Here is a 25055-nt window from a genome sequence, read left to right as displayed (position 1 = left end):
ATCTTTTGCTAAAGCCTAATGGCAACCACACAGCAAAACAAATCAAATGTATTTTCTCCCTTCAGTCAGGATAGCAGGAGATGCATAGTGGTGGAGGCTTATGCTGCAACCAATGTCAATTCCACTGCATTATTATTCCGGGGGAAAAAAAGGGGACGATAAGCAGTGTGTCAGTGCCACAGAGCTGAGCCGGAGAAGACAATGGAGGTAATGTGAGAGACAGCATCCGGATTAGGGATGGGGAAACACTGAAACGAGTTTAAAGCTTAGCAGGGTCTAAATCCTAATCCCCGTCTTTATGTTCCCATTGCCTTTTAAAATGAGCTTCTGTGAACCAGGTGTAGATCTAAGGCAGATGCATGCTTCATAGCATGACGGCGTTGTGTGCACCGAACAGCCGACCTACAAGTTCACAACAACACGTCGCATCCACGCGGTGTGAGCTTCAGGGTCTGCCGTTTTGGGGTGCGCGACACCGCCATGCAAAAGAGAGTAACTTCGATTTGATCCGTTTTGTCTGTCTTCACGCCCACATGAGCTCTGAGACGCGTGCATGCTCATGCAAAGACATGGGAAGTGGCATGCATGATGCCCAAATAAACCAATATTAATGATGCACACCATTTTTGGCCGGGCTGCGTGCTCGACTTTGGTGTGTGTTTTGCCGGAGGTGGAGGTACTGTATGTAAGTGTGTGCATGTGTGTGGGAGTTAAGGGGCTACGCAGGGCAGGCTGATGTTCTCCAGCCTGGACCCGGGAGCCCTCGATAACTGGCGGTTCAAACTGGTGTTAACTTGAACTGACTCAGGAGCGCCCGGGAGATGGCAAGTTGGACTCGATGGTTTCTATTTTAAACATCCTGCTGGAATGGACTGCCTTTTGGACTCCAGTCAATGAAAGAAATAAAGTACTTCCCCCCCCCTTCATAACCATTTATGTTATGTTATGTTATGTTATACATATATACTATATAGGCTGCTGGCCTTCAATTGATTATCTCCTAAGACTCTAGTGCTAGATTAATTCTGGTCTTTGCCTGCAGCTGATCAAGAGAATGTCAAATATGCTTGAGTCGTTTCTGATTAGGCCACCTATAGTGTCTCGTCAGTTTATTCTGCATTCTCTCCTGCATATATACATCTCCAATCCACTGCTGCGCATAATCAAACTCTACTCAGTATGACATGCCTAAGCATCGCTCTAGTCACCACCTACATCTGACACAGCATCTCATCTCGCCGTCATATTGATTTTGGCACTCTCGCATGCTAGTCTTATTGCTGCTTAGGTGCCGGGGTGTTCTCCAAGCCCGCAGCTATAGCCTCCCCAAGAACTGGACCTGTAACGCTGACATGTCATGGCTGTGCCCGTTTAGCCTGACCTCTATAACACAGCCGGCTCCGGTCAATGTCACTAACTCTCACTTAATGAAGCACAGAGACAAGTCTTCCTGGGAAGCAAGGAGGGTGTGCGTCGACAGCAAACGCCTGGAGGTCCAGCAAGCCCCAAAGTACCTTGGCGTGCGTCTGGATCGGACAATATCCTTCAGACAACACCTCGAAGAACTCAAGGCAAAAGTGACATCCAGGGTTGCGCTGATCCGCCGCCTCGCTGGAACAACCTGGGGAGCCTCCGCTAAGACGCTGCGTGTATCCACCCAGACCTGGTCTTCTTTGCAGCGGAAGTCTGGAGCAGAGCCGTCATACGAGAAAGGTCGACGTGGCAATTAACAACGCCCTCAAAATCATAACGGGATGCCTGAATCACCCCTGTGTTCCTCTTGCCAGTACTTGTGGGAATAGCACCAGCCGGCCTCCGACGGGAGGCTGCCACCCTCGTCCTGGCCAGGAAAGCTAAAAAGCACGACTAGCACATCCTGCACAACACCACAACAACTCCAGCGCTTCCAAGCAGACTCAAGTCCCGCCACCCCTACAACAAGGCAGCACAAGAGATGCTCAACTCCACCTCTGAGGACATCTCCAGAGATGCTTGGTTGGCAGCAGCGTGGAAGCAGGAGTGGGAGTCCCACATGCATCGCTACATCTGGGAACCATATGAGAGAGAGAGAGAGCAAGAACCTCGCTTTGCAACAGATGGGCTATGTCTGTTCACTTCCCAACGGCCTCCCCTGCAACTCGGGTCACCTACCTCTAACTCAAGGCCTTCCAATATCCCTAATGGCTGGGTTTCTCGAACGCATGTGGTGTAAGACTTGTAGTGCCGCACATGCTCAGTTGCTCCTCTAGGCCACACACAGAAGCCTGTGAACATAGACATTTCGTGCATAGATGTGCCACGCAATGGTAGGCCTGGTATGGTAGGCCTCAAGCCTCAGGCCTGGTATGGTAGGCCTCAGGTCTACCATAGAGCCATATGAAATCAGTTTTATTTTTTTCCCAATTCCGTTAAATTTTTTCCCAAATTCATTTTTTTCCATTTTAATATTTCTGAATTCCGTATTTTGCTTTTTATGCTTGTTTACGTTATCTATAAGCAGAATCATGAATATGCCTATTTAATTTATACAAAAGGAGAAGAGAGAGAGCAATGCGTTTGTGGCTCAAACGTTGTCTAATTGTTTTAGAGCAGTGGTTCTCAAACATTTTCATGCCAAGAGCAAAGGACCCCCAATATTCTTTCAATCTACAAAAATAATCCCAAAATCGCTTATAAATTAAATTACTTACTAATCGCTTATTTGGCAACACTGGCAAGAAACGACCAGTGTTGCTTCTTTTTGTCTTATTTTGTATAGACCTAGGTGGCTTGTTTCTGCCATAGAGTTATACTGGCAACACCTCTGGCTTCTAGCTAGCTGGTCTGGATATGTGCTGCTGCTCGTCGACTCGTCTCTGTGTGTGTACTGTCAGTCCCAGCTCCGTGACTGGGAGATGGGACAGTGGATAGTCTGGATAGAACTTTCTGTTACAGTTAAATCAATATAAAAGTACCACACAACTGAAAAGTATCGCGACTGTGACCGCAAGTTACTGTAGAAACGTGTGTGGCTACAGTATAACGAGGCACAGCTGTTTACAATGCGGAACATAAACAACAACGACATGCTTACTGCGTATGTGCACGTTCGCGCGTGTGGCTAAAAAGCTCGCTCCTCCGTCTTCACTTGATTTCTGAACAAACCTGACCACTGAATGTTCCATTTTTTCCAATTCCGCGATATCCCGCGTTTTATTCCAATTCCATTTTTATTGATCATTTCCGCGATTCCGTCCGCGATTCCGTTAACACGGATTCCATATGGCTCTAGTCTACCATTCTGAAATGTAATTTAATAATATTTGGACTGCTGGACAGCTGACATACTCATGACATACTCTTACTCACAGCTCTCTTTACTCATATATATATATATATATATATACACATACATACATACATACATACAATAAATATATATATTATATTTATGTACATATATATATATATTTCTTTTTAAGAGTAAAGAGAGCCTACTGTCAGCTGTCCAGCAGTCAAAATATTATTACAATTAATTTCAGAATGGTAGACCTACCAGGCACATCTATGCACGAAATGTCTATGTTCACAGGCTTCTGTGTGCAGCCTAGAGGATAAACTGAGCATGTGCGATTGTGCGGCACTACAAGTCTTACACCTCATGCGTTCGAGAAACGCAGCCATTGGCATTTTAATGCTGCATCGACAATATCTGCAAAGGAGAGAGGTCGGAAATCACAGAAGTGCTCTATTACAAGTCAGGCTGGAGTTTGTTGACTGAGCAGACTGCTAAACTGGAGGAATCTGTCTGAAAAGACCGTGACATTCAGGGATAGAACACGCTCTCATGTTGGCCCAACAGATGAGAGCGTGCCAGCTCCTCGCTCATTGACATTTAGGCAGCAAAATAAACATTGCTTTGACGTCTGCCACAAAATGAATTTGCCGGCCGCAGAGGCGATCGCAGCTGTTGTGTAAATTGGGAGTGTTCCTATTTTGTGCGTATTTACAGCTGACAGGTAGTGGTACCTAGGTGGGGTCAGAGAGCAAAGCGGATGGAAGCACGGGCGTTCCGAAGAATTCAATTTGAAGGAGCGTCCCAGACCAGTAAAAGTGCATACGACATACGTAAGTCCTTCCTGCATTTCTTTGCGGCATTTCATCCTCTCTCTCTCTCTCTCTTCACTCTTCCTCTCTCTCTTCCTCTCTCTCTCTCTCTCTCTCTCTCTCAAATAATAGAGAAATGCTGAAAGAATCATCTAGAAAACATGTGCCGTATGACAAGCTGTCATACGGCACATGGTGGCACCTTTTACTGATGTTAATCTGCATTCCCAAAGTTAACTGCCGTTCCGAAGAATTCTATTTGATGGAGGGTCCCAGACCAGTAAAAGTGCGTATGACATACATACAGTAAGTCCTTCCTGCATTTCATCCCCTCTCTCCCTTTCACTGTCACTAAAAGAATAGATAAATGCTGAAAGAATCATCTAGAAAACATGTGCAGTATGACAAGCTGTCATTGTTGTCAAAAACAACAACAGGCCTACCTGTGGTTCTTTGTGCAGCATGACGTGCGTTCCCCTGTGGCCAAGCACGGACCTCTTCTCCATGGTGCGATGCCTGAAGTGATAATAATCTCCAAAAACCTGCACAAACACAATGGAGGATACAATGAGTTTACCTGCTGCTACAGGACAGCCAGATAACCGCCTTTAGACACATCCACCATGGGAGGGAGGCAGGCCTGCACGCACGCATGCACGCACGCACTAATATCTGAGAGGACATCCTTTTATTTTCATTATAAGCGCCATTTTAACCTTTTTTGTGTGGAATTTTTAACAAACTTGCCTCAAGTTATACTTGGCTAGACCCAAAAAAGCAGATCTACTGTACAAGCTCTACAAAATGACCTTGTAGATTGTTTTATTTTTTCCAAACATAAATCATGGATAAATCTAACACTAAAAACTGAACTTAACTTCGAAATGTTTAATCCTAACCATTACTTCAACTGGAATCTTTTCCTAAATTATAAGTACACACAAACGCACGCACACACGCACGCACAGAGTGCTCTTTCGCAGGGATCTTGAGACAGATCGATCCATTTGAACATCACCGGGGACATTTACATCTATTACATCACAAAGACATTCCCATACATCTCATGCACATTCTGTCACACGAGCAGTTAAGACACGAGCGCATGAATACAGTCTCGCATGCGCCACAAACGCCTGCAAAGACAAAGACATTCATTACACATGACTGTGGACGGACGCCATCCATCAGAAATAATTAGACACATCCATTAGAGAGCGATCCGGTGCTACAAAGCCACAGCGGCGCATTCCTCATACTCCTGTCATCGTTTCCTTCACGCCCGTGGCCGTAAAAGAGCTTTTAAGGACAGATTGGTGGTGACAGTTGCAGCCAGACAAAAACCTGAGGGAGTGCTTTGCATTTCTATGACCTTTGACAGAGCTGGCACCACGAGCACCTGGAGGCTTCCATTTTGTTCTCTTCCCTCTTTTCTTCTTCGGTCAAGGACAGCCCTGGCACAATATAGAAACAGACACCACTAGGGGACCGATTAAGTGCCCGGTCAAAATGAGAAAAGGCAGAGGCGGCGGGCCAGGTAGCGGTGGAGACGACTGTTTCAGTCTTTACATAGGCAATTCACAAGAGACAGAGGGAGAGGCATCCATTTGAGGCGGGCAGGGGCTGCAATCTGTACAGCCAGCGCCGCTGGGGATCGGCTCACCTTCATGCGACCAGTGGAGCAGAGGAAGAGGGCGGGGGGGTTGGGGGGGGGGGGGCAGAGCAGGTTCTGTCAGGCGGACCGAGTAAGGATGGATGTGCTTGAGGAGAGAGAACAGCAAACGCAGCAGGATGCAAGGCTCTCCTGGGGCTGTGGGCTGATTTTACAGGTTGGCTGCTTGCTGGCTGACTGGCCTATGGAAGGGACCCAGAGACCCTGCCTGGCAAGACTGATATACAGCGCAGCTGCAGCTATGAATTGTTTTCTCAGTGATTGTTCTATTGGGTACTCATTCGATTAATCGAATCACCCAGAATCACATCCCATATTAACATTGGCTCAAGGGAGGACCCGGGCAGTGGGCCGGCCGGCGGACGGACCTCTGACATCACACCCGTGTCACCATGACTCAGCGATAACCAGGACTAGGAGTTCCCAATGCAGCTGCACCCAAATATGAGAAGATAAAGATATCTCCATATATGGACATAAGTCAGGAATGGCAGTGCGGCGTAACTCTAGATGTGAACGTAACTCTAGAGGTTACCTCTAGTTTTCATTGTTAACGACTTTGAGGCTATATACCGGTACTGTATTGTATTCGACCCATGCAAGCCAGGAGGCCCGGAAATAGCAGATCTACAAGCTCATAGTGTGAGCTCATAATGTGAGCTTTTACAGATCTGTTCATTTCAATATACTGTACATCAATAATGCTAACAAATTCAAATCAAAGTTCAAGTCAAGTCAAATTAACTGTTGCAGCCCTATTGGACTTTATGGTCCATTTAATGCTATTTAAAGACATGTACAAACGTGTGCATGTGTCATGTGATTGGAAATACACATTAATTATAGAGACGAGACTGAAGACAATTATATCTTCTTTAGTGAACTGTTCATTTTAAAGGCTAATGGAGAATGAATGAACAAAGATAAACCAATTATCCAAAGCAAACAAAATGCCCTTGATATGAGTTTTTTCTCACCTCCCGTTTCTCTGCAAAATTATATTATGAAACATTGGAAACCACATCTCCCTTAATCTCAGGCAATAACTTTGACAGAAAACACCCAGGTGCTGCTGGGAAGGCTCAGAGGAGGGTTTAAACGAGCATGCATAACCTGCGATATTACATTACATCTATATATTGTTGGAAAAAGTTCTGGATGGATTCTACACAAGAATGCTACGAATGGCACTAGGTGTCAGAAATGTGGACCTATATGGGGACCTACCACGGGTCACGGACAAAGTCAGAGAGAGAAGGATGAGGCTGGCATGAGGGCACTGCGTCAGGCACCCAGAACTTGAGGCAAGTAAATTGACCCTATGGTAGTCAACCCAGGGAAAAGCCAGGACGGGAAAGAAGCGTACCACCTATATGTATAGACGTGCTGCGGCACGACAGCTTGGCTGACAACACTGCAGAGCTCAAGAACCTGATGTTGGATAGGAAATTGTGGAGGGCAGCGATCCAGGAATCCAGAGTTGGTGTTAGCTAAAACTCACTCTCGCAGCAACATATTGTTTACATTGCAGACACCACCACCTCGTATACAGTTTAATAGCATACCCAAATTACATGACCAGCAAGTACTGTAGCCTTAAGGTTAATTCAGATCACAATGTTCTATTTATTGCTTAAGCTTAATTCAGACCGCAATGTTCTATTGCTTAATTATATGCTTCATCGCATGATGGTGTCCTTGTAGGTCTGCTAGTTGAGGCGCATGACACCATCGTGGGAGGAAGTATAAATGGCGCTTAAAACGGTTTCTTCATCTCGTCGCAAATCTTTGGTCTAAACTAGGCCTTTAAAAGGGGCCGTGCATGCACTGGAAATTCACATCAAAGCCATGCAATGGCAAATGGCCTAAAGATAATGCAAAGATTGAGGTGTAACGGAGGAAACGACCCAAGAAGTTAATGGAGCCTACTTTTAGTTTCTTTCTGCGGAGCAGAATGCTAATTCGAGCTGTGCCGGTGTGGGTCGGTCTGCTGGGCGGGTCCATATCCCACGGCGCTGATGTCCTTATTTAGCCCATGGGTCTATCTGTCCTGGGAAATTCAGCCGAGGCTGCAGAAGTTACTTCGTAGTTCGTACATGCACAGGAGCAACATGTGTGCTTGTCTGTCCGAAGTATGTGTGACTCATGCTTCTCTGCAGCCAGATGTGCACGTACGCACAGGGAGCTGTGAATCACAAAGCAGTTGTGCTCACTCGTGTGTGTGTGTGTGTGTGTGTGTGTGTGTGTGTGCGTGCATGTGAGTGTGCGCAGGGACGATAATTGAGAGCAGTGTGGATCATTACTCATCCTGCCAGTGCTGTGCATGTCTGCATCGGTGGACCACTGCCCTTTACACTCCTCAGTGAGCAGTGCAACCAGTTGCTACCTCATCATCTGTTCTGCAGTTTGCCTTGTCTCCTTCCATCTATCACACACACACACACACACACACACACACACACACACACACACACACACACACACACACACACACACACACACACACACACACACACACACACACACACACGAGTGCACGCACACACACACAAAACAAAAAATCTTTATTTTTAGGCCTAGACTAGTACCAATTATACTTCTCTGTTCTCCACGGACCAAAACTGTGTCTAGAAGTAGAGGTCATCTGATGGATTTTTCAAAGACGATACAGATTCCAATATTTTGGAGAACAGGACGGCTGATAATAATAACCAATTTGTTTGTCTCTCTTTCAAAGTTGTCTTTCATTTGTGTGTAAATGTTGTGCATGTTTATTGTTTACCATATTTTACCTTATTTTATGTCTAAGTTTAAAGGACTTGTGGCCGTGACGCAAATGGTGCTGTCAATACAACCCTGAGTTTGTTCTCTCTCAATTGTGGCTTGTGCATGTCTGAAAATTATTTCTACTGTATTTCACTATCTTAATTCAGGTATCCCATTAAGACCTGAGGTCGATTCTACAAATACCCTCTAAATCAGATGTTGTCAAACTTTTTTGTGCCAAGGACCTCCAAATTGATATACATTTGTCATTTGAAAATATTTTGTGCCAGGGACCCCCAGAAGAGAAGATCTGTGTAAAAAAGTGACGTGCTGTGAGCTTGTACATCTGCCATCTTTGAGAAACACTGGAGGTAGCAGAGACTACAATGTTGAGGTTCTCCCTGGGAGTAACAACGATGGATAGGATCAGGAACGAGTACATCAGAGGGACAGCGCACGTTAGATGTTTTGGTGATAAAGCCAGAGAGACTACACTGTGATGGTTTGGACATGTGCAGAGGAGGGATAGTGTATGTACATTAACCGTCAGCAAGTCTTTGACAACAGTGAACAGAAATCATGTCAGTTTTGTCTGAGCATTTGGGACGCAAACGAAGAGTTGAAAAAAAAGGACTGACAGCCTTATTCCTGGCTATAAGTGCATGCTACTTTTGTGTGTAAGCCAGAACACATATTGCTATCTCTTGAACAAGTAGCCCACCCACACACTGCAGTGTCAATTAAGGCAATTATGTGGACAAATGTATGCATGAGTGGCGCATACAGAGGAGAAAATCCTTACAGTAATAACAGACAATGGGAGTAACATGGTGGCAGCCTTGAAGACCACGCCAGAAGAAGACATCAGCTCCGACTCCGAGGAAGACTCCGCTGGCTCCTCAATGGAAAATTACACTGAAACCGATGACCAGCGGTGAGCCATGTTTAGTTAATTATTGTATTAGTCATTTATCACATGAATATGAAACAGACTTTTCCCACTCCAATGTGAATATATATATATATATATTAGACTTATTTGTCTCTTCTTCTCGTTATAGGTACCAGCAAGTCAACATGGACATGGACTGGACCCTGTGTGTCGTGCATACAACCTTACAGTTGTAGTGCGGCCTTGTTGTTCTAAATGACTGCCCCACATGCTGGTCAAGCACATTCAACATGATTGCACGACTCCTCAAAATCAAAGTGGAACTGTGCAAAATTGCGACAGACATGGGATGGGACACCTTGCAAGTCAGTGAGTGGCAAAAGCTTTCTTCAGTGCATGAGCTACTGCTGCCTTTTGCAGAACATACTAAAACCCTCCAGAGGGACACCACATCCTTGTCCCTAGTGGTCCCCATGCCATCTTTGATCTGCACAGCCACCTTACAGAGTTCTCACGAAGCTCTCGCTACAGAGACCTCGCCACTCTTGCAGACGGCATGAAAGCAAATATGAAAGAGCGGTTTGCTCGCTTTCTCGATCCAGACAATGAAAAGTTCTCACCACTTGCAGCAGCTGCCTGCTTTGGCAACCCAAATGTCTGTGAGATCCTTCTTAATGTTGACATGGCTGGTGGAAATATCCAGGAACGGCTGGACGAGAGTGACAGTTTTTACCACAGTTTAAAACCGTTTGCATTAGACTTGTTAGCTATGCCAGCTTCTCAAGCTTTCGCAGAGAGTGTATTCATTGTCACAGGGGATCTCACAAGAGGCAAGTGCAACAGAGGAAGGGTCACATTGCATCGAAGTGCTTTCCTTAAAGGTATATTCAGTGATTTCACTCAAAAAACCTTAGGTTTCGTTTTTGGCTGTGGGACCCAGCCTTTCGTCCAATCAGGATAGAGAGTCAAAAACGAAACCTAAGGTTTTTTGACCCCCAGGGGTTAACTGGGGACAGGGAGGAACTCCTTATATGGCCAGCACACTCTATGGTAGGGATGATTATCACAACAAAATAAAAAAATAAGTGATATTTGAATTAAGTGAAATCACTGAATATACCTTTAAGATGAACAGAAACAAATAGAACTGTATGTTTTCACTGCTACAGTATTTGTTTTTTTAGTTTAACCCATTCAGTATGGGAACCCCTTTTGGTGTTTTAAGCATTATGTTATACTTTAACAGATCTACAAGCTCGAGTGCTGCGCTATGAGCTTGTAGATCTGCTATTTCTGAAAAATCTTTGAATATAATTATATTCTTTCAGAGCGAACGTTTTTTTGCTCAAATCTTTGCTTGGCTGGAACATTAGATTTCCAGATTGGGGGTCCGGGGCCAATTATATATAATTCTAGGGGTCTTTGACATGACATAGTTTGAGCACCCGTGACTGACCTAGAAACATAGGTTTTTCAAAAAACCTTTAGGAGAAGCCATTTGTAGAATCTGCCTCAGGTCTAAATGGTTAATATGAAGAAGAGAACAGATAGATGTTGTTGTTCCAAAGCTAAGCAACTTAAACCAAGATGAGAGTTCTTTAATTTAATGTAATATTTACACATTTGCACTATTTTTTCCATACTTGTTCAGAGGTCAGGTCACTGGTTATATTTTTCACTTCAGGAACATTGTATTTGCAATTTAAGTTTTTGGTTGATTTTATTTGAACAGTAAGTACAGGAGTGTTTTCCATCCATGTGTGCAATAGCATAGCATCAAATCATTTTATTTTACATTTGAAAATGTACTCCGACTGAGTACTCGGACAGTGTAGCCTTAGCAGACAGTGTTAGTCGGATGCGCACCATTTCTTTTGAGATTATGAGAATTGCACTTTCTTTTTGACAGTAGAATGTTAACATGTTCAGAGTTATGTGGTTCTAATTTTCAAGAACATTGTACTTTTGGCTTGAATGAATGTCATATCTGCAGTATGCACTTTTAGTCATACTTTTGCACTTTTCCGGGAGAGCAGGGCAGACCATGATACGATCATGTACATTGTTTTGTTACTAAAAATTAGACATGTTTCATATTAAAAGTAAACTAAATCTGTGTCTGTATTGAATGTTCAAACCTAAAATGTATTTGACCAAGACTAAAAGCACACTAAGACTAAATCCGAATTTCATCATTATTCAAGTAGCATGTGACATGAAAATAGGGGGTTTTCATGATTCTGAATCCATTCCAAGCATTACTCATTGGGCTAAATTCGGCCATATCCACTATTGTGATGACGGCTATGGCTGTTTTCCTCCCAAGGAGTGTTTATTTGTGCAAAACTAATTCTTGGAATGGATTCAGAATCATGAAAACCCCCTAGTTCCATATGTCACATGCTACTTAAAGAATGATGAATGATTAGAATTTTCTAGATCTAAATCTTGAGTTTCCTGTAAAACGTATGTTGCTACAATGTATAGCCAAAATAAAAAATGACAACAGATGCTTTCCCGATTTTAATGGGTTAAACAAAAACAATTTAAGCGATATAAAAGAAACTGGCCATGTAGTTGTCTATTCTTGACTGATTGCACATCTACTACAGCAGCTAGTTTAAAACTTTGTTTTCAGAGAGTTATATTTGAGTGCATCATTTAACTAGCAATCATCATGCCAGCTGTGCCCAGCAGGAGATTGCACAGGCAGCGCAGAGAAATACAGACACTCTCAGGTCGATTAACCAGTTCCAATAATATTACATATCATATTACAGTTTTTAGAGCTGGGGGCGTGTGGTATGTCATATTGCAATTTTGGGCATGTTAAGAAGCGCTTTCGACACCCCGTGGATTGCGCAAAAACGGCCTTGAATTAGTCATGGGTGTGTTTAAGGCGTGTTTGAGACGTACCCAATCAACATGTCCGTACTATTCTCTTTACCAGTCAGCTGATGTCACATACGGAATGCGCACTTTGGGGATCGTGGTATTACATTTCTTCAGGCTGGCACCATAGAAGACATGACATGACTGTCACATTTGGGTTAATTATTCCTATTGCACTGCATGCTGTCACCTTTATGCCTCAAAATAATTTGTTTCTATTGAAAAACACCAGTAAAATAACGTGTATTATATTTTATTTCATTCAAGTCATGATGAAGGAATGAGTTGAATGTTGCTGCTTAATGCTGTGCCTGTGGCCCCGATGGTATATGGTCTTCGCTCGTAGCATTTTATTGAAGAATACTTGAATCGGGTGTGATACAGCATATGAAAGCAAACTTCCCAAGGATTATGGAGATGTTTTTATTTATTTTTAAGGTTGAGAAATGAAAGAATTATGGCCATTTCTAATCTCAACATTTTACAAAAGAAAGACGCAAAAAAAGGCTGTTTCCATGTCTCATAGAAACAAGTAAATAGGTCTATAAAAATAAGCGCATATAACAGGGGTCTGCAACCTATTTTAAATGAAGTGCCATGTTTTTATTTTCTAGATAGTGAGTCTGCCATATCCAGATTAATTTTAATGACACCACATTAAAATAAAAAAACATATTTTGATTGTCCACAAATATAAAGTTCTTCCTTATTTTTAAATATGTTCTTGCACATTGTTATAATGATCATTATATATATCCCCCTGCAGTCAGAGTTCATAGTTTTAATGAATTAATGTGATGCATTGTGAGCTGGTATAGATCTGCTATTTTCAAAAGTCATCTTGGAATTTTTTTATTTAATTTTTGGATTAGCCGTCCTTAGTTGGGCAAATGCATTCATCTGGGGATCCTTGACATGGGAATGTGCTGTGTGAGTATCACTGGTTTAAACAACATTAGGAGAAAAGCCCAAATAACCACTTTAGAAACAAGAAAAGCAACCACAAAATAGTACAACTACCAATATTTACAAGCAACTTTACAGAAAAAGAAGCCGCTTATAATAAACAGACATGGCAACACTCTACCAGCCTCCCAGAGCCGCTCAAGTGTAAAATCAAACAGTGCTTGTTGCGTTTATGAGGTGGTCAGACCCACGTCTAATCGTTATGCGCTGAGTGTCTTTAGGTCAAGGGGCTTAATAGCAAATTGCGCAAAGCGAAAATAATTAACATATGGACACTCCCACAATGCTAAAATATTCAGGAACGCCGTATGCCATAATGTGTGTGCGTTCAACACATCAATCACACAATCAAAATCTAGGCCTCTGTGTCTGTCTGGCAGCTGGCAGCAACTTTCTTGTCACATCACACGATTACAGGTAGAAAAGAGGTGGAATTATTTTTGTCAGTGCAGGCTCTCAGCATTTGCAGTTTTAGGAAGAGTTGGAATAGGGAAAGAGAGAATAGAAAGAGAGAATAGAGAAGAAAGGAACACACAGCAGATAGAACAAGTCAAATAACAACACGGCACAGTCAAATAAAGAGTCCAATATTCATAAGGTGCATGATGAAAACAAACAGCAGATACAAATACCAGCCGGTATAAACAAAGTCAACATTTTAGGCAAGAAATAGGCCATGCAGTAGCTCTTGGTTAATTTCACATTTACATCTACAACTGCTAGTCATATTGAAATGGGTTTCTGTCCATCTCAAGTGGTGAGTGACGCTCAATGTAGAAATGGTTGCAACGTGATGATTAGCTGCCGTCCAGGAAAAAACTAACTTGCACCTTATTTGAATAAAGTTGCATTGAACACTTGAACACGCCTCCAATCCCACGATCCTTTGTGCAGGAATACGCCCCTGCTTCGGCTTCCATAGAACATTTATGAGGAGTGGCAAAGAAAACACCTTGCTCGCATATGCACCATTACGGACTGTGTAAGAGTAGTGCTTGAAATGTTCTTTTTAACGCATTAAAAATGCATGTGGATGAACACATTTTGTAATAGAATTACGTAATGAACATCTTTATCATTAATATGCGTAATTATCTCATTTGAAACGTTAAAGAAATTAACAAGTATGGTACGAAATATCGGCCCAATGTCGGTCTATCCAATTAAGTCAGACTATCACTATCTAATAATTAAATCCACAATAACATAAAATGGTTGCCACAGAACTGCATGACACAGCGTGCATCCAAGTATGAATCAGGCGTTATTGGACAGAGTGCCAGACACAGACCATCAAGCCATGTCTCTGACTGACTGCACACAGAGACCTTTTCCACCGGTTGGTTCCCAATGGGAACCGCTTCAGTTCTTTTTGGTTCTTAGTCAGAGCTCCAAAATTGGAACATTAATTATGAATTGAGTGTGCAAAACCATACCTATATTATATTGTTCACCATGACAACCATCACCATGAAACTTCCCCAATTGATTACTTACACGAAGTCAATGATTTATTGCATTAAATATTTAAATATGCAAATGAGGCATTATGTAGTAAAATATGCTAAATGGAAAATATGAAAAAGCTACTACTGTTTTTCCCACCAATTTTGGAGCTCTGGTTCATGGACTAAGAACCAAAAATAACTGAACCGGTTCCCATTGGGAACCAACCGGAACTGGAAAGGGGGTCAGACTGATAAAAGGATGAAAGAAAAAGCACAGGCCTCGAAATGGACTGCCATGAACAAGAATTGCATGACGCAACGGGGATGAATAGCAGAGCAAATAAAACTAACTGCAAATAGCATTTAAGTCGCTTGATTTCCTTAAATGTCAGGAGAAGATGAAACGGCAACTACATTTGAACAAAGAGAAGAGATGGGTTATGGGCTTGTGTGTGTGTGTGTGTGTGTGTGTGTGTGAGTGTGAGTGTGAGTGTGAGTGTGAGTGTGAGTGTGAGTGTGAGTGTGAGTGTGTGTGTGTGTGCGCGCGTGCATGCGTGCGTACTTGCATGCATGCGTGTGAGAACGATTGAGATAAGGAGAGAGAGTGGGATGTGAGGTGTGAGGAGATGCAGACTGATTTGAGTGCTGCTGACAGTAATGACGGTTATCAAACGTTCCCCGACAGCCTGAGAGTGCCGAGAGGCTTCAAAGCAAAAGTCCACACCGTTCCCACCTCATCCGTGGCACCTTGGTGTCTCTCTCACCGCTGGCTTGCCGTTTCTTTCACACTAACCTTGCGTTTCACGCTGCTCTCTCTACCGCCGTCATCCATTTAATTATCCTCATGCTGCCTTTTTTAATGACTCACCTATGTTCTTCTCTATCCAAATGTAGCGCTCCGTTTTTGCCTGAGCCCCATTTTCTCTCTCTTTATCATGACAGAGATAGGAGAGAGGAGGAGGGGGGTGCCCTCCTTCTCTCTCCTATCTCTGTCGTGGGTAAGGCCCTTCTTATGGGTTCCATATCAGAGATGCAATGCATCGCCGCAATTCTCTGCCGGTGTTTGCTAGCATTATCAATCAGGAAAGCTGTCAAGCTGCAAGGTGACTAAACTCAATGTCACGGTGTGTGTATGCGTGTCTCCCCCATAACCTCACCAATCCTCTCTATCCTGTCCTCATCATCCCCAGGGAGGCTTTACCACGGTCCCTGGCGCCCTGCAGTCTCAGGGAGGCGCACCGTCAATATTGGCCAGAGGGGGCTTGGCTCCAGTTCACCGGTGCCTGGAAGATAAGCTGTATACCTTCCAATGAGGCTATGATGACATTTCATGTACACACTAAACAGTAAAGTCCTACGTGCTAATTTAACTCTGACCGGATCCATTTGGTCCCATTGTACTCTTGCAGTTATTAGCACTGAGAATCTTACTGCGTGATGTGTAGGGAATGTTGTGAATATTCTACTCTGCAGACCAAACCTATGGAGGGCTTTTCACTGCCAATGAGCACTAGTCGCCACGGTCAACCTGGATTCTGTGCCATTGCCATTCTGCAGTGTGGCAGCAGAAAGACAATCTAAAATCAAATTTTCTTATCGTCACCACAAACGGTCACCGCTGTAGGGAGAGGAAAACAAACCCATTTGGAGCGGTGGTGGAACAAGTTAACATCTGGAAATGTGGTAACCTCACCTTAGTGTGCGTGACTCTGTGTTCAATACAGGAGCTGCTCTTTGAGGATTCGATTTTTTCGTACTATAGCTGTCCGGTGTCATTAAATCGGGCATGGCGGGATGCCTGTCCCCCCCGTTTCTGGGCAAACGCGCACGGACGCAATTATTGGAGTTGGCGTCACTTAAGGAACAAGGGACAATTGTTCAAGAAAAACTGGGGTTCAATTGCTGGTTAGAGGAGCAGCAATAACAGTAATTCACTCTAACCGCTGTGCATTTTAATTTGCAGCTTGTGATATACAATTTCAATACCGCTGATGGAGAGGGCCAGGCCTGCATACAAATGTGCATGTGCATGTGCATGTGCGTGTGCGGCGCACACACACCCCTTGTGGGTAGTGAAACAGCTTTGCATGCTCATCGGAGAGGGAAATGTCAGCAGCACAGCTCAGTGATTGCCACGTAGCCTTGCAACCCTCTCTCCCTGTGCTGCCCAGGTCCGTTATTAATCACACACACACACACACACACACACACACACACACACACACACACACACACACACACACACACACAGAGTGATGAATACTCCCCATTGAATGGTTCACACTCCTTTGTTCCTTATATCAACTCACAGGCCCAAACTGTACAAATGCTTCTTCGAACACAACAGACACACACGTGCACGCTCGCCCACCGCCTGGAAGCGATACTAGCTGTTTGGTACTTTGGTTAATGAAACGGTCATGTATTTGGCGTCCGCTGGCCTGCTGTCTTCTAAACTAATTACAGCTCAAACTGTGTGGTTCTGTTTTCAAAGGACACGCTCATTATTTTTCCTCTGAAACAGGCTAATTGAGTGTTTTTAAATGAAGGGTAATTATTTGTTTGCACCGCGCCTCTAATTCAGAATGTTGCCCGCCTACACTACCGCTCGGGGGAAGAGTCATCTCGGGATTGAAGCGTCTAACATGAAAAGCGGCTAGCCTGCTCATTATGTGTCTGTCTAGGCAACATTTAATGAAACCACATCCACGAAGACCGTCCAGAATAACAAGACGTGGCAGAGTGAAAAGGTGAGATAAATGGCTCCACCAGGTCAGGTAGGTTATTGTGGCCTCCTGGTGGCACTATAATAGGCCAATGGGACACGGGTGAAATTTCTTCTTACGACTTTGACACCAAACAGGCATTTTGTTTCACCTGCTGGTGGCACTATAACCGGCCAATGTGAAAAGGGTGGGATTTATTCCTCTGCCTAGTAGGAAAGTGTGTGTAATAATGTCACGTATAAATTGCACGTTCATGATTTTAGGGCATTTTGTTCAAAACAGGACAATTCTGCAGACTTTGGAAGCCAATGTTAGCCTATTAGGATGGAATATGAAATATCAGCAGGGAAGCTGGAAGTACCTTCACTAAAAACACCGGGACAACGCTTCTCACATCCCAAACTCTTCTCCCTTCTGGCTCCAAAACTATGGAATGCACTTCCTATTACAATCAGAACTGCAGCCCAATCTTCCGCCGTAGTCTGAAAACCCACCTCTTCAGACTCCACCACGGCCCGTAGCACCGACGACCTTACAGGCATATGCAAAGGCCCAACTTATGTAACTTAGATTAGCATTTTATGTAGACCTAGATAGCATTTTATGTAGACATAACACTATAAAGTATACATGCATAGTTTCAATATATAGATATTCACTGTTACATTCTTAGTTTACGTATGATTCACGATAACTACCTTTTATGTACAGTATGTGATGTATTGCCATGCTTTTTGTTCTTGTTCAGATCTTGATCACATGACTTTATAGATACTGTGTATCGATTTGCGGGATTTTTGGACGGAATCTATAAGAGTATTAGACTTTTTTTTTTAAAACAAAAGTCGGCCTCCTGATGGCGCTAAAAAAGGCAGATTTGAAAAATGCAGGTCCAAGGTTTTTCCTTGGCCTCTAGGGAGTGTGCAACTGTGCATGCAAAGTTCCACACAGATCGGTGCAGATATAGGTAAAACACCCTACAACAACAGGGTGTTCTGGAAAATGTGGGGCATAGGTTCGAATTGGCATCCAGGGAGTGTGTGTGCACAGTTTCGTAGCAACCGGACCAATGGTGCCGTAGATTAGCTGTACACGGACGGACGGACGGACACACACACACGCACACGCACACGCACACGCACACACACACACACACACACACACACACACAAAGTGCAAAACATACTTTTCGGCTTGGTGGAGACGAAAAGCAATTCTAGCCCGTTGCCTCAGAATAAATAAAGAGGCACAAGCCGTTAGGGCGAGGCCTTGGGAAAGTGAAAAGTCTCTAAATCATGAACTCGCCGGTGCCAGTTCAGTTTGATGGGACTATACGACACAGTGGAGTATAAAAGACAAGAAACATCGAAGGGGATGGACAGGTGAGCAGCACTGCATGAAAAACGACAGGGGACAACGACGGACACTGAAAGGAAATCGCCTGGAAATGGATGGGTGACAGACGAGACAAGAGAAGAGGAAATATACAGCCCCTTGACAAATGTCGCCATATAAAATGATATTTGACATGCCTTACGCTGGAGCTACGATTTATTTTGTCTACGGTGAAAGGCCTGATCATCATCAACAGCGGTGACACATCTGAAGATCCGCACCTGCCCAATTGCAGGACAGATCCAATCGGGTCTAGGCTGTAAAGTCTAATGGTCTCAGAATAAGAATGTGTCTGCCACAGGCATTCTCCTGCCAGACATACATCTTATGCAAAGGTTTTCAAAGTGGGGGCTGGCCAGGGAGGCAAATTGGAAAGTGGAAAATGGAGGGGGAAAAAAATGTATTGTCAAAAAATACATTAAATAAAAAAATTGCACAAATAAAATCCAGCTCACAATGCATCGCTATTTCCACATTGCTAAAGTCCAAAGTTTGCATTGTGTGATTTTTTGGACAGAAGGCAGATGAGGGGAGGGTGGCGTGCTTATCTGTAAAACCAACACACACACACAAAGTTTCCTCATCAGCCCGGGCCAAACCTTGCTGAAGGCAATGCCTCAGCTTACACGCACGCACGCACGCACGCACGCACGCACGCACGCACGCACGCACACACGCACACACACACACACACACACACACACACACACACACACACACACACACACACACACACACACACACACACACACACACACACACACACACACACACACACACACACACACACACACACACACACACACACACACACACACACACACACACACACACACACACACACACACACACACACAACTTGTGAGGACATCAGCATTTTGGCTTTTTGGCATGACAGCCAAGCGTAAATCTGGCATTCCAACCCTAACCCGTAAACCTCTAATTGCCTAATCCCAACCTGAATATTTTACGAATTGTAAGCCTATAGAGCACCGAAGTCCTGACGTAACTCGCTCATCCCTTCGATTCCCCTGGTTCACGGAAGTAATTTCTCTATGGAGAATAACATGGGGTGATCTTAATATCGTCTACTATAAGCGTTGTGGTCCAAAAATAAACAAGCTGTCTCTGCGTTATTGTCACGGAGGTGTCTCTGTATCGTTTGCAACAGTCAGTCACTCATATATGATACAGTCTGCTTCTAGTGAAAATGTAACTAATTCAGTAGCAGTAACATTAGCGTTTTCTCTCAGTCAGTTGATTCTTCATATCCATATGAGTGAAGCGGCCGGGATGACATGTTCATTTTTCAAACACAGTTCTTATATGAAGCAATCTAAAAATCCTCCTATGGTGATTTCAATGCAACTAAAAAAATACATGAAACTGGGGACTGACGCCCTCTACTGAAAGTGACGTCAGACTTCGGTGCTCTATAGCTCCGCATTTCTTTTGTTCTTTTGTGAGTAGGCTATAGTAATAGTAATACAAGTACACACACCTCAAATAATTTGAGCTACGGCCTTGAATGATAACGGAGAGAGAGAGAGAGAGAGAGAGAGAGAGAGAGAGAGAGAGAGAGAGAGAGAGAGAGAGAGAGAGAGAGAGAGAGAGAGATAGAGATAGAGATAGAGATAGAGATAGAGAGAGAGACACAGAGAGAGAGAGAGAGAGAGAGAGAGAGATGGAACATTTCATATTTTAAGATACCAACAACAAATCCCTGCCGGGCTGCTTCCCAAGCCTCACTTCCTCCAGTGACCAGGGCACATAGAAATATGTTAACCAAATTGGTAAACACCGCAACGTTTTAACTCCCCCTCTCTGAAGCGCTGAATATTTATGAGTCGTTGGATCCATCCTCCTTCCCTTCCCGACATTGCAGAGCAGCGGTGTGCTTTAGTGGGTTCCTGCACGCATCGCATCGTAATCATGCTATCGCTCATCGATAATGCTACACATTAATGGTCCGCTGTGGGAGGGGGAGAGGAGTCAGGGTGAGGGGGTCTTTCCATGTAATTCCTCCAGATAATGTCCAGGGAGAGACTAGAGGTTAAATAAAAGTGGAGGGAGCAGTGGTGGAAAGTAACAGAGGACATTTACTCAAGTACTGTACTTACTACAGTAAGTAAACTTTTGTGGTACTTTTACTTTTATACTTTTCTTCCGTTTTTGTTAGCATTATACTTCTACTCCACTACATCTCAGAGGCAAATGTCATACTTTGTATCAAATATTTTAGAGTTTGAATACACCCCTGTAAATGGTGCAGTCCAGGCTCATTAGCTGCAGCTTGGTATAAAAGACTGCAGGTTGAGGTTGGGAGAAGGAGGATGGAAGGCTGGATGCCAATGTAGAGACACTGATTGAATGTGATCTGTGTTGGTGTTGGAGAATAAATATAACAACCTGTTGAACTCTATACCATGCCTCTGTAGTCTGTACTGCATTCCAAGCTAAAGGCTCATAGTCATATACATAGTAGGTCATTATATTACAAAAGATCTGTAGGGAGGGGGGATAATTTTGTCTGTGCATGCTTTATCTCCGTTCGGTACGTCTGACGTACGTTACCGTTACGGTGGGTGCAGTATGGTGGGTGCAGTATGGTGGGTGCAGTGTGGTGGGTACAGTGTGGTGGGTGCAGTATGGTGGGTACAGTGTGGTGGGTGCAGTATGGTGGGTACAGTATGGTGGGTACAGTATGGTGGGTGCAGTATGGTGGGTACAGTATGGTGGGTACAGTATGGTGGGTGCAGTATGGTGGGTACAGTGTGGTGGGTGCAGTATGGTGGGTACAGTATGGTGGGTGCAGTATGGTGGGTGCAGTATGGTGGGTGCAGTATGGTGGGTGCAGTATGGTGGGTGCAGTATGGTGGGTACAGTATGGTGGGTACAGTATGGTGGGTACAGTGTGGTGGGTGCAGTATGGTGGGTACAGTATGGTGGGTACAGTATGGTGGGTACAGTGTGGTGGGTGCAGTATGGTGGGTACAGTATGGTGGGTGCAGTATGGTGGGTACAGTATGGTGGGTGCAGTATGGTGGGTACAGTATGGTGGGTGCAGTATGGTGGGTACAGTATGGTGGGTACAGTATGGTGGGTACAGTATGGTGGGTACAGTATGGTGGGTACAGTATGGTGGGTGCAGTATGGTGGGTACAGTATGGTGGGTGCAGTATGGTGGGTACAGTATGGTGGGTGCAGTATGGTGGGTACAGTATGGTGGGTGCAGTATGGTGGGTACAGTATGGTGGGTACAGTATGGTGGGTACAGTATGGTGGGTGCAGTATGGTGGGTACAGTATGGTGGGTGCAGTATGGTGGGTACAGTATGGTGGGTGCAGTATGGTGGGTACAGTATGGTGGGTACAGTATGGTGGGTACAGTATGGTGGGTACAGTATGGTGGGTACAGTATGGTGGGTGCAGTATGGTGGGTGCAGTATGGTGGGTACAGTATGGTGGGTACAGTATGGTGGGTACAGTATGGTGGGTGCAGTATGGTGGGTGCAGTATGGTGGGTGCAGTATGGTGGGTGCAGTATGGTGGGTACAGTATGGTGCAGTATGGTGGGTGCAGTATGGTGGGTACAGTATGGTGGGTACAGTATGGTGGGTGCAGTATGGTGGGTACAGTATGGTGCAGTATGGTGGGTGCAGTATGGTGGGTACAGTATGGTGGGTACAGTATGGTGGGTACAGTATGGTGGGTACAGTATGGTGGGTACAGTATGGTGGGTACAGTATGGTGGGTACAGTATGGTGGGTGCAGTATGGTGGGTACAGTATGGTGGGTACAGTATGGTGGGTACAGTATGGTGGGTACAGTATGGTGGGTACAGTATGGTGGGTACAGTATGGTGGGTACAGTATGGTGCAGTATGGTGGGTGCAGTATGGTGGGTACAGTATGGTGGGTACAGTATGGTGGGTACAGTATGGTGGGTACAGTATGGTGGGTGCAGTATGGTGGGTACAGTATGGTGGGTGCAGTATGGTGGGTACAGTATGGTGGGTACAGTATGGTGGGTACAGTATGGTGGGTGCAGTATGGTGCAGTATGGTGGGTACAGTATGGTGGGTGCAGTATGGTGGGTGCAGTATGGTGGGTACAGTATGGTGGGTGCAGTATGGTGGGTACAGTATGGTGGGTACAGTATGGTGGGTACAGTATGGTGGGTACAGTATGGTGGGTGCAGTATGGTGGGTACAGTATGGTGGGTACAGTATGGTGGGTACAGTATGGTGGGTGCAGTATGGTGGGTACAGTATGGTGGGTACAGTATGGTGGGTACAGTATGGTGGGTGCAGTATGGTGGGTACAGTATGGTGGGTGCAGTATGGTGGGTACAGTATGGTGGGTACAGTATGGTGGGTACAGTATGGTGGGTGCAGTATGGTGGGTACAGTATGGTGGGTGCAGTATGGTGGGTACAGTATGGTGGGTACAGTATGGTGGGTACAGTATGGTGGGTGCAGTATGGTGGGTACAGTATGGTGGGTACAGTATGGTGGGTACAGTATGGTGGGTGCAGTATGGTGGGTACAGTATGGTGGGTGCAGTATGGTGGGTGCAGTATGGTGGGTGCAGTATGGTGGGTACAGTATGGTGGGTACAGTATGGTGGGTGCAGTATGGTGGGTACAGTATGGTGGGTGCAGTATGGTGGGTACAGTATGGTGGGTACAGTATGGTGGGTACAGTATGGTGGGTGCAGTATGGTGGGTACAGTATGGTGGGTACAGTATGGTGGGTACAGTATGGTGGGTGCAGTATGGTGGGTACAGTATGGTGGGTACAGTATGGTGGGTACAGTATGGTGGGTGCAGTATGGTGGGTACAGTATGGTGGGTGCAGTATGGTGGGTGCAGTATGGTGGGTGCAGTATGGTGGGTACAGTATGGTGGGTACAGTATGGTGGGTGCAGTATGGTGGGTGCAGTATGGTGGGTACAGTATGGTGGGTACAGTATGGTGGGTGCAGTATGGTGGGTACAGTATGGTGGGTACAGTATGGTGGGTGCAGTATGGTGGGTACAGTATGGTGGGTACAGTATGGTGGGTACAGTATGGTGGGTGCAGTATGGTGGGTACAGTATGGTGGGTACAGTATGGTGGGTACAGTATGGTGGGTGCAGTATGGTGGGTACAGTATGGTGGGTACAGTATGGTGGGTGCAGTATGGTGGGTACAGTATGGTGGGTACAGTATGGTGGGTGCAGTATGGTGGGTACAGTATGGTGGGTACAGTATGGTGGGTACAGTATGGTGGGTGCAGTATGGTGGGTACAGTATGGTGGGTACAGTATGGTGGGTACAGTATGGTGGGTACAGTATGGTGGGTACAGTATGGTGGGTGCAGTATGGTGGGTACAGTATGGTGGGTACAGTATGGTGGGTACAGTATGGTGGGTACAGTATGGTGGGTACAGTATGGTGGGTACAGTATGGTGGGTGCAGTATGGTGGGTACAGTATGGTGGGTACAGTATGGTGGGTACAGTATGGTGGGTGCAGTATGGTGGGTACAGTATGGTGGGTACAGTATGGTGGGTACAGTATGGTGGGTACAGTATGGTGGGTACAGTATGGTGGGTACAGTATGGTGGGTGCAGTATGGTGGGTACAGTATGGTGGGTACAGTATGGTGGGTGCAGTATGGTGGGTACAGTATGGTGGGTACAGTATGGTGGGTGCAGTATGGTGGGTGCAGTATGGTGGGTACAGTATGGTGGGTACAGTATGGTGGGTACAGTATGGTGGGTGCAGTATGGTGGGTGCAGTATGGTGGGTACAGTATGGTGGGTGCAGTATGGTGGGTACAGTATGGTGGGTGCAGTATGGTGGGTGCAGTATGGTGGGTGCAGTATGGTGGGTGCAGTATGGTGGGTGCAGTATGGTGGGTGCAGTATCCCCTGGTGACATTTGACACAAGTACATATGGAAGTATGCATGCAGATGTAAAAAGCGTACGTGCTTTCCTCACCCCAAACGCACAAAGTACTATTGACTGCTGCTTAAGAAGTCATTCTCACACAGCGTTAGCTAGCCATTAGTTACTTTTCACAATTCGAATATAATAAAACATTTGAATACATACAATACATCGACAATCTCACAAAGTGTTGCGAATTGACACGTTGTGAGCTTGATGATCGTTCAAAAAATGTACAAGCCTTCCACTGGAGTCAAATTATTGTGTGTACAGTAAAAG

General features: G+C 44.9%; 1 protein-coding gene across 3 annotated transcripts in view; it reads right to left on the bottom strand.

Annotated features, from left to right (window-relative positions):
- Positions 1-25055, bottom strand: part of furinb (furin (paired basic amino acid cleaving enzyme) b) — a 149794-nt gene that overhangs the window by 73193 nt on the left and 51546 nt on the right. For all 3 annotated transcript variants that reach the window (XR_014569184.1, XR_014569185.1, XM_083763921.1), the window contains exon 3: positions 4530-4628. Coding sequence is in view for 1 of the 3 variants with exons in the window: in XM_083763921.1 (XP_083620047.1) it covers positions 4530-4628 (99 nt within the window). In the remaining 2 variants the exon portion in view is untranslated. The remainder of the gene's footprint in view (positions 1-4529; positions 4629-25055) is intronic.

The sequence above is a fragment of the Protomyctophum parallelum genome (assembly GCF_964188405.1).
Source record: "Protomyctophum parallelum genome assembly, chromosome: 4".
NCBI classification, from domain to species: domain Eukaryota; kingdom Metazoa; phylum Chordata; class Actinopteri; order Myctophiformes; family Myctophidae; genus Protomyctophum; species Protomyctophum parallelum.
This window is presented reverse-complemented; position numbering and strand designations above follow the sequence as displayed.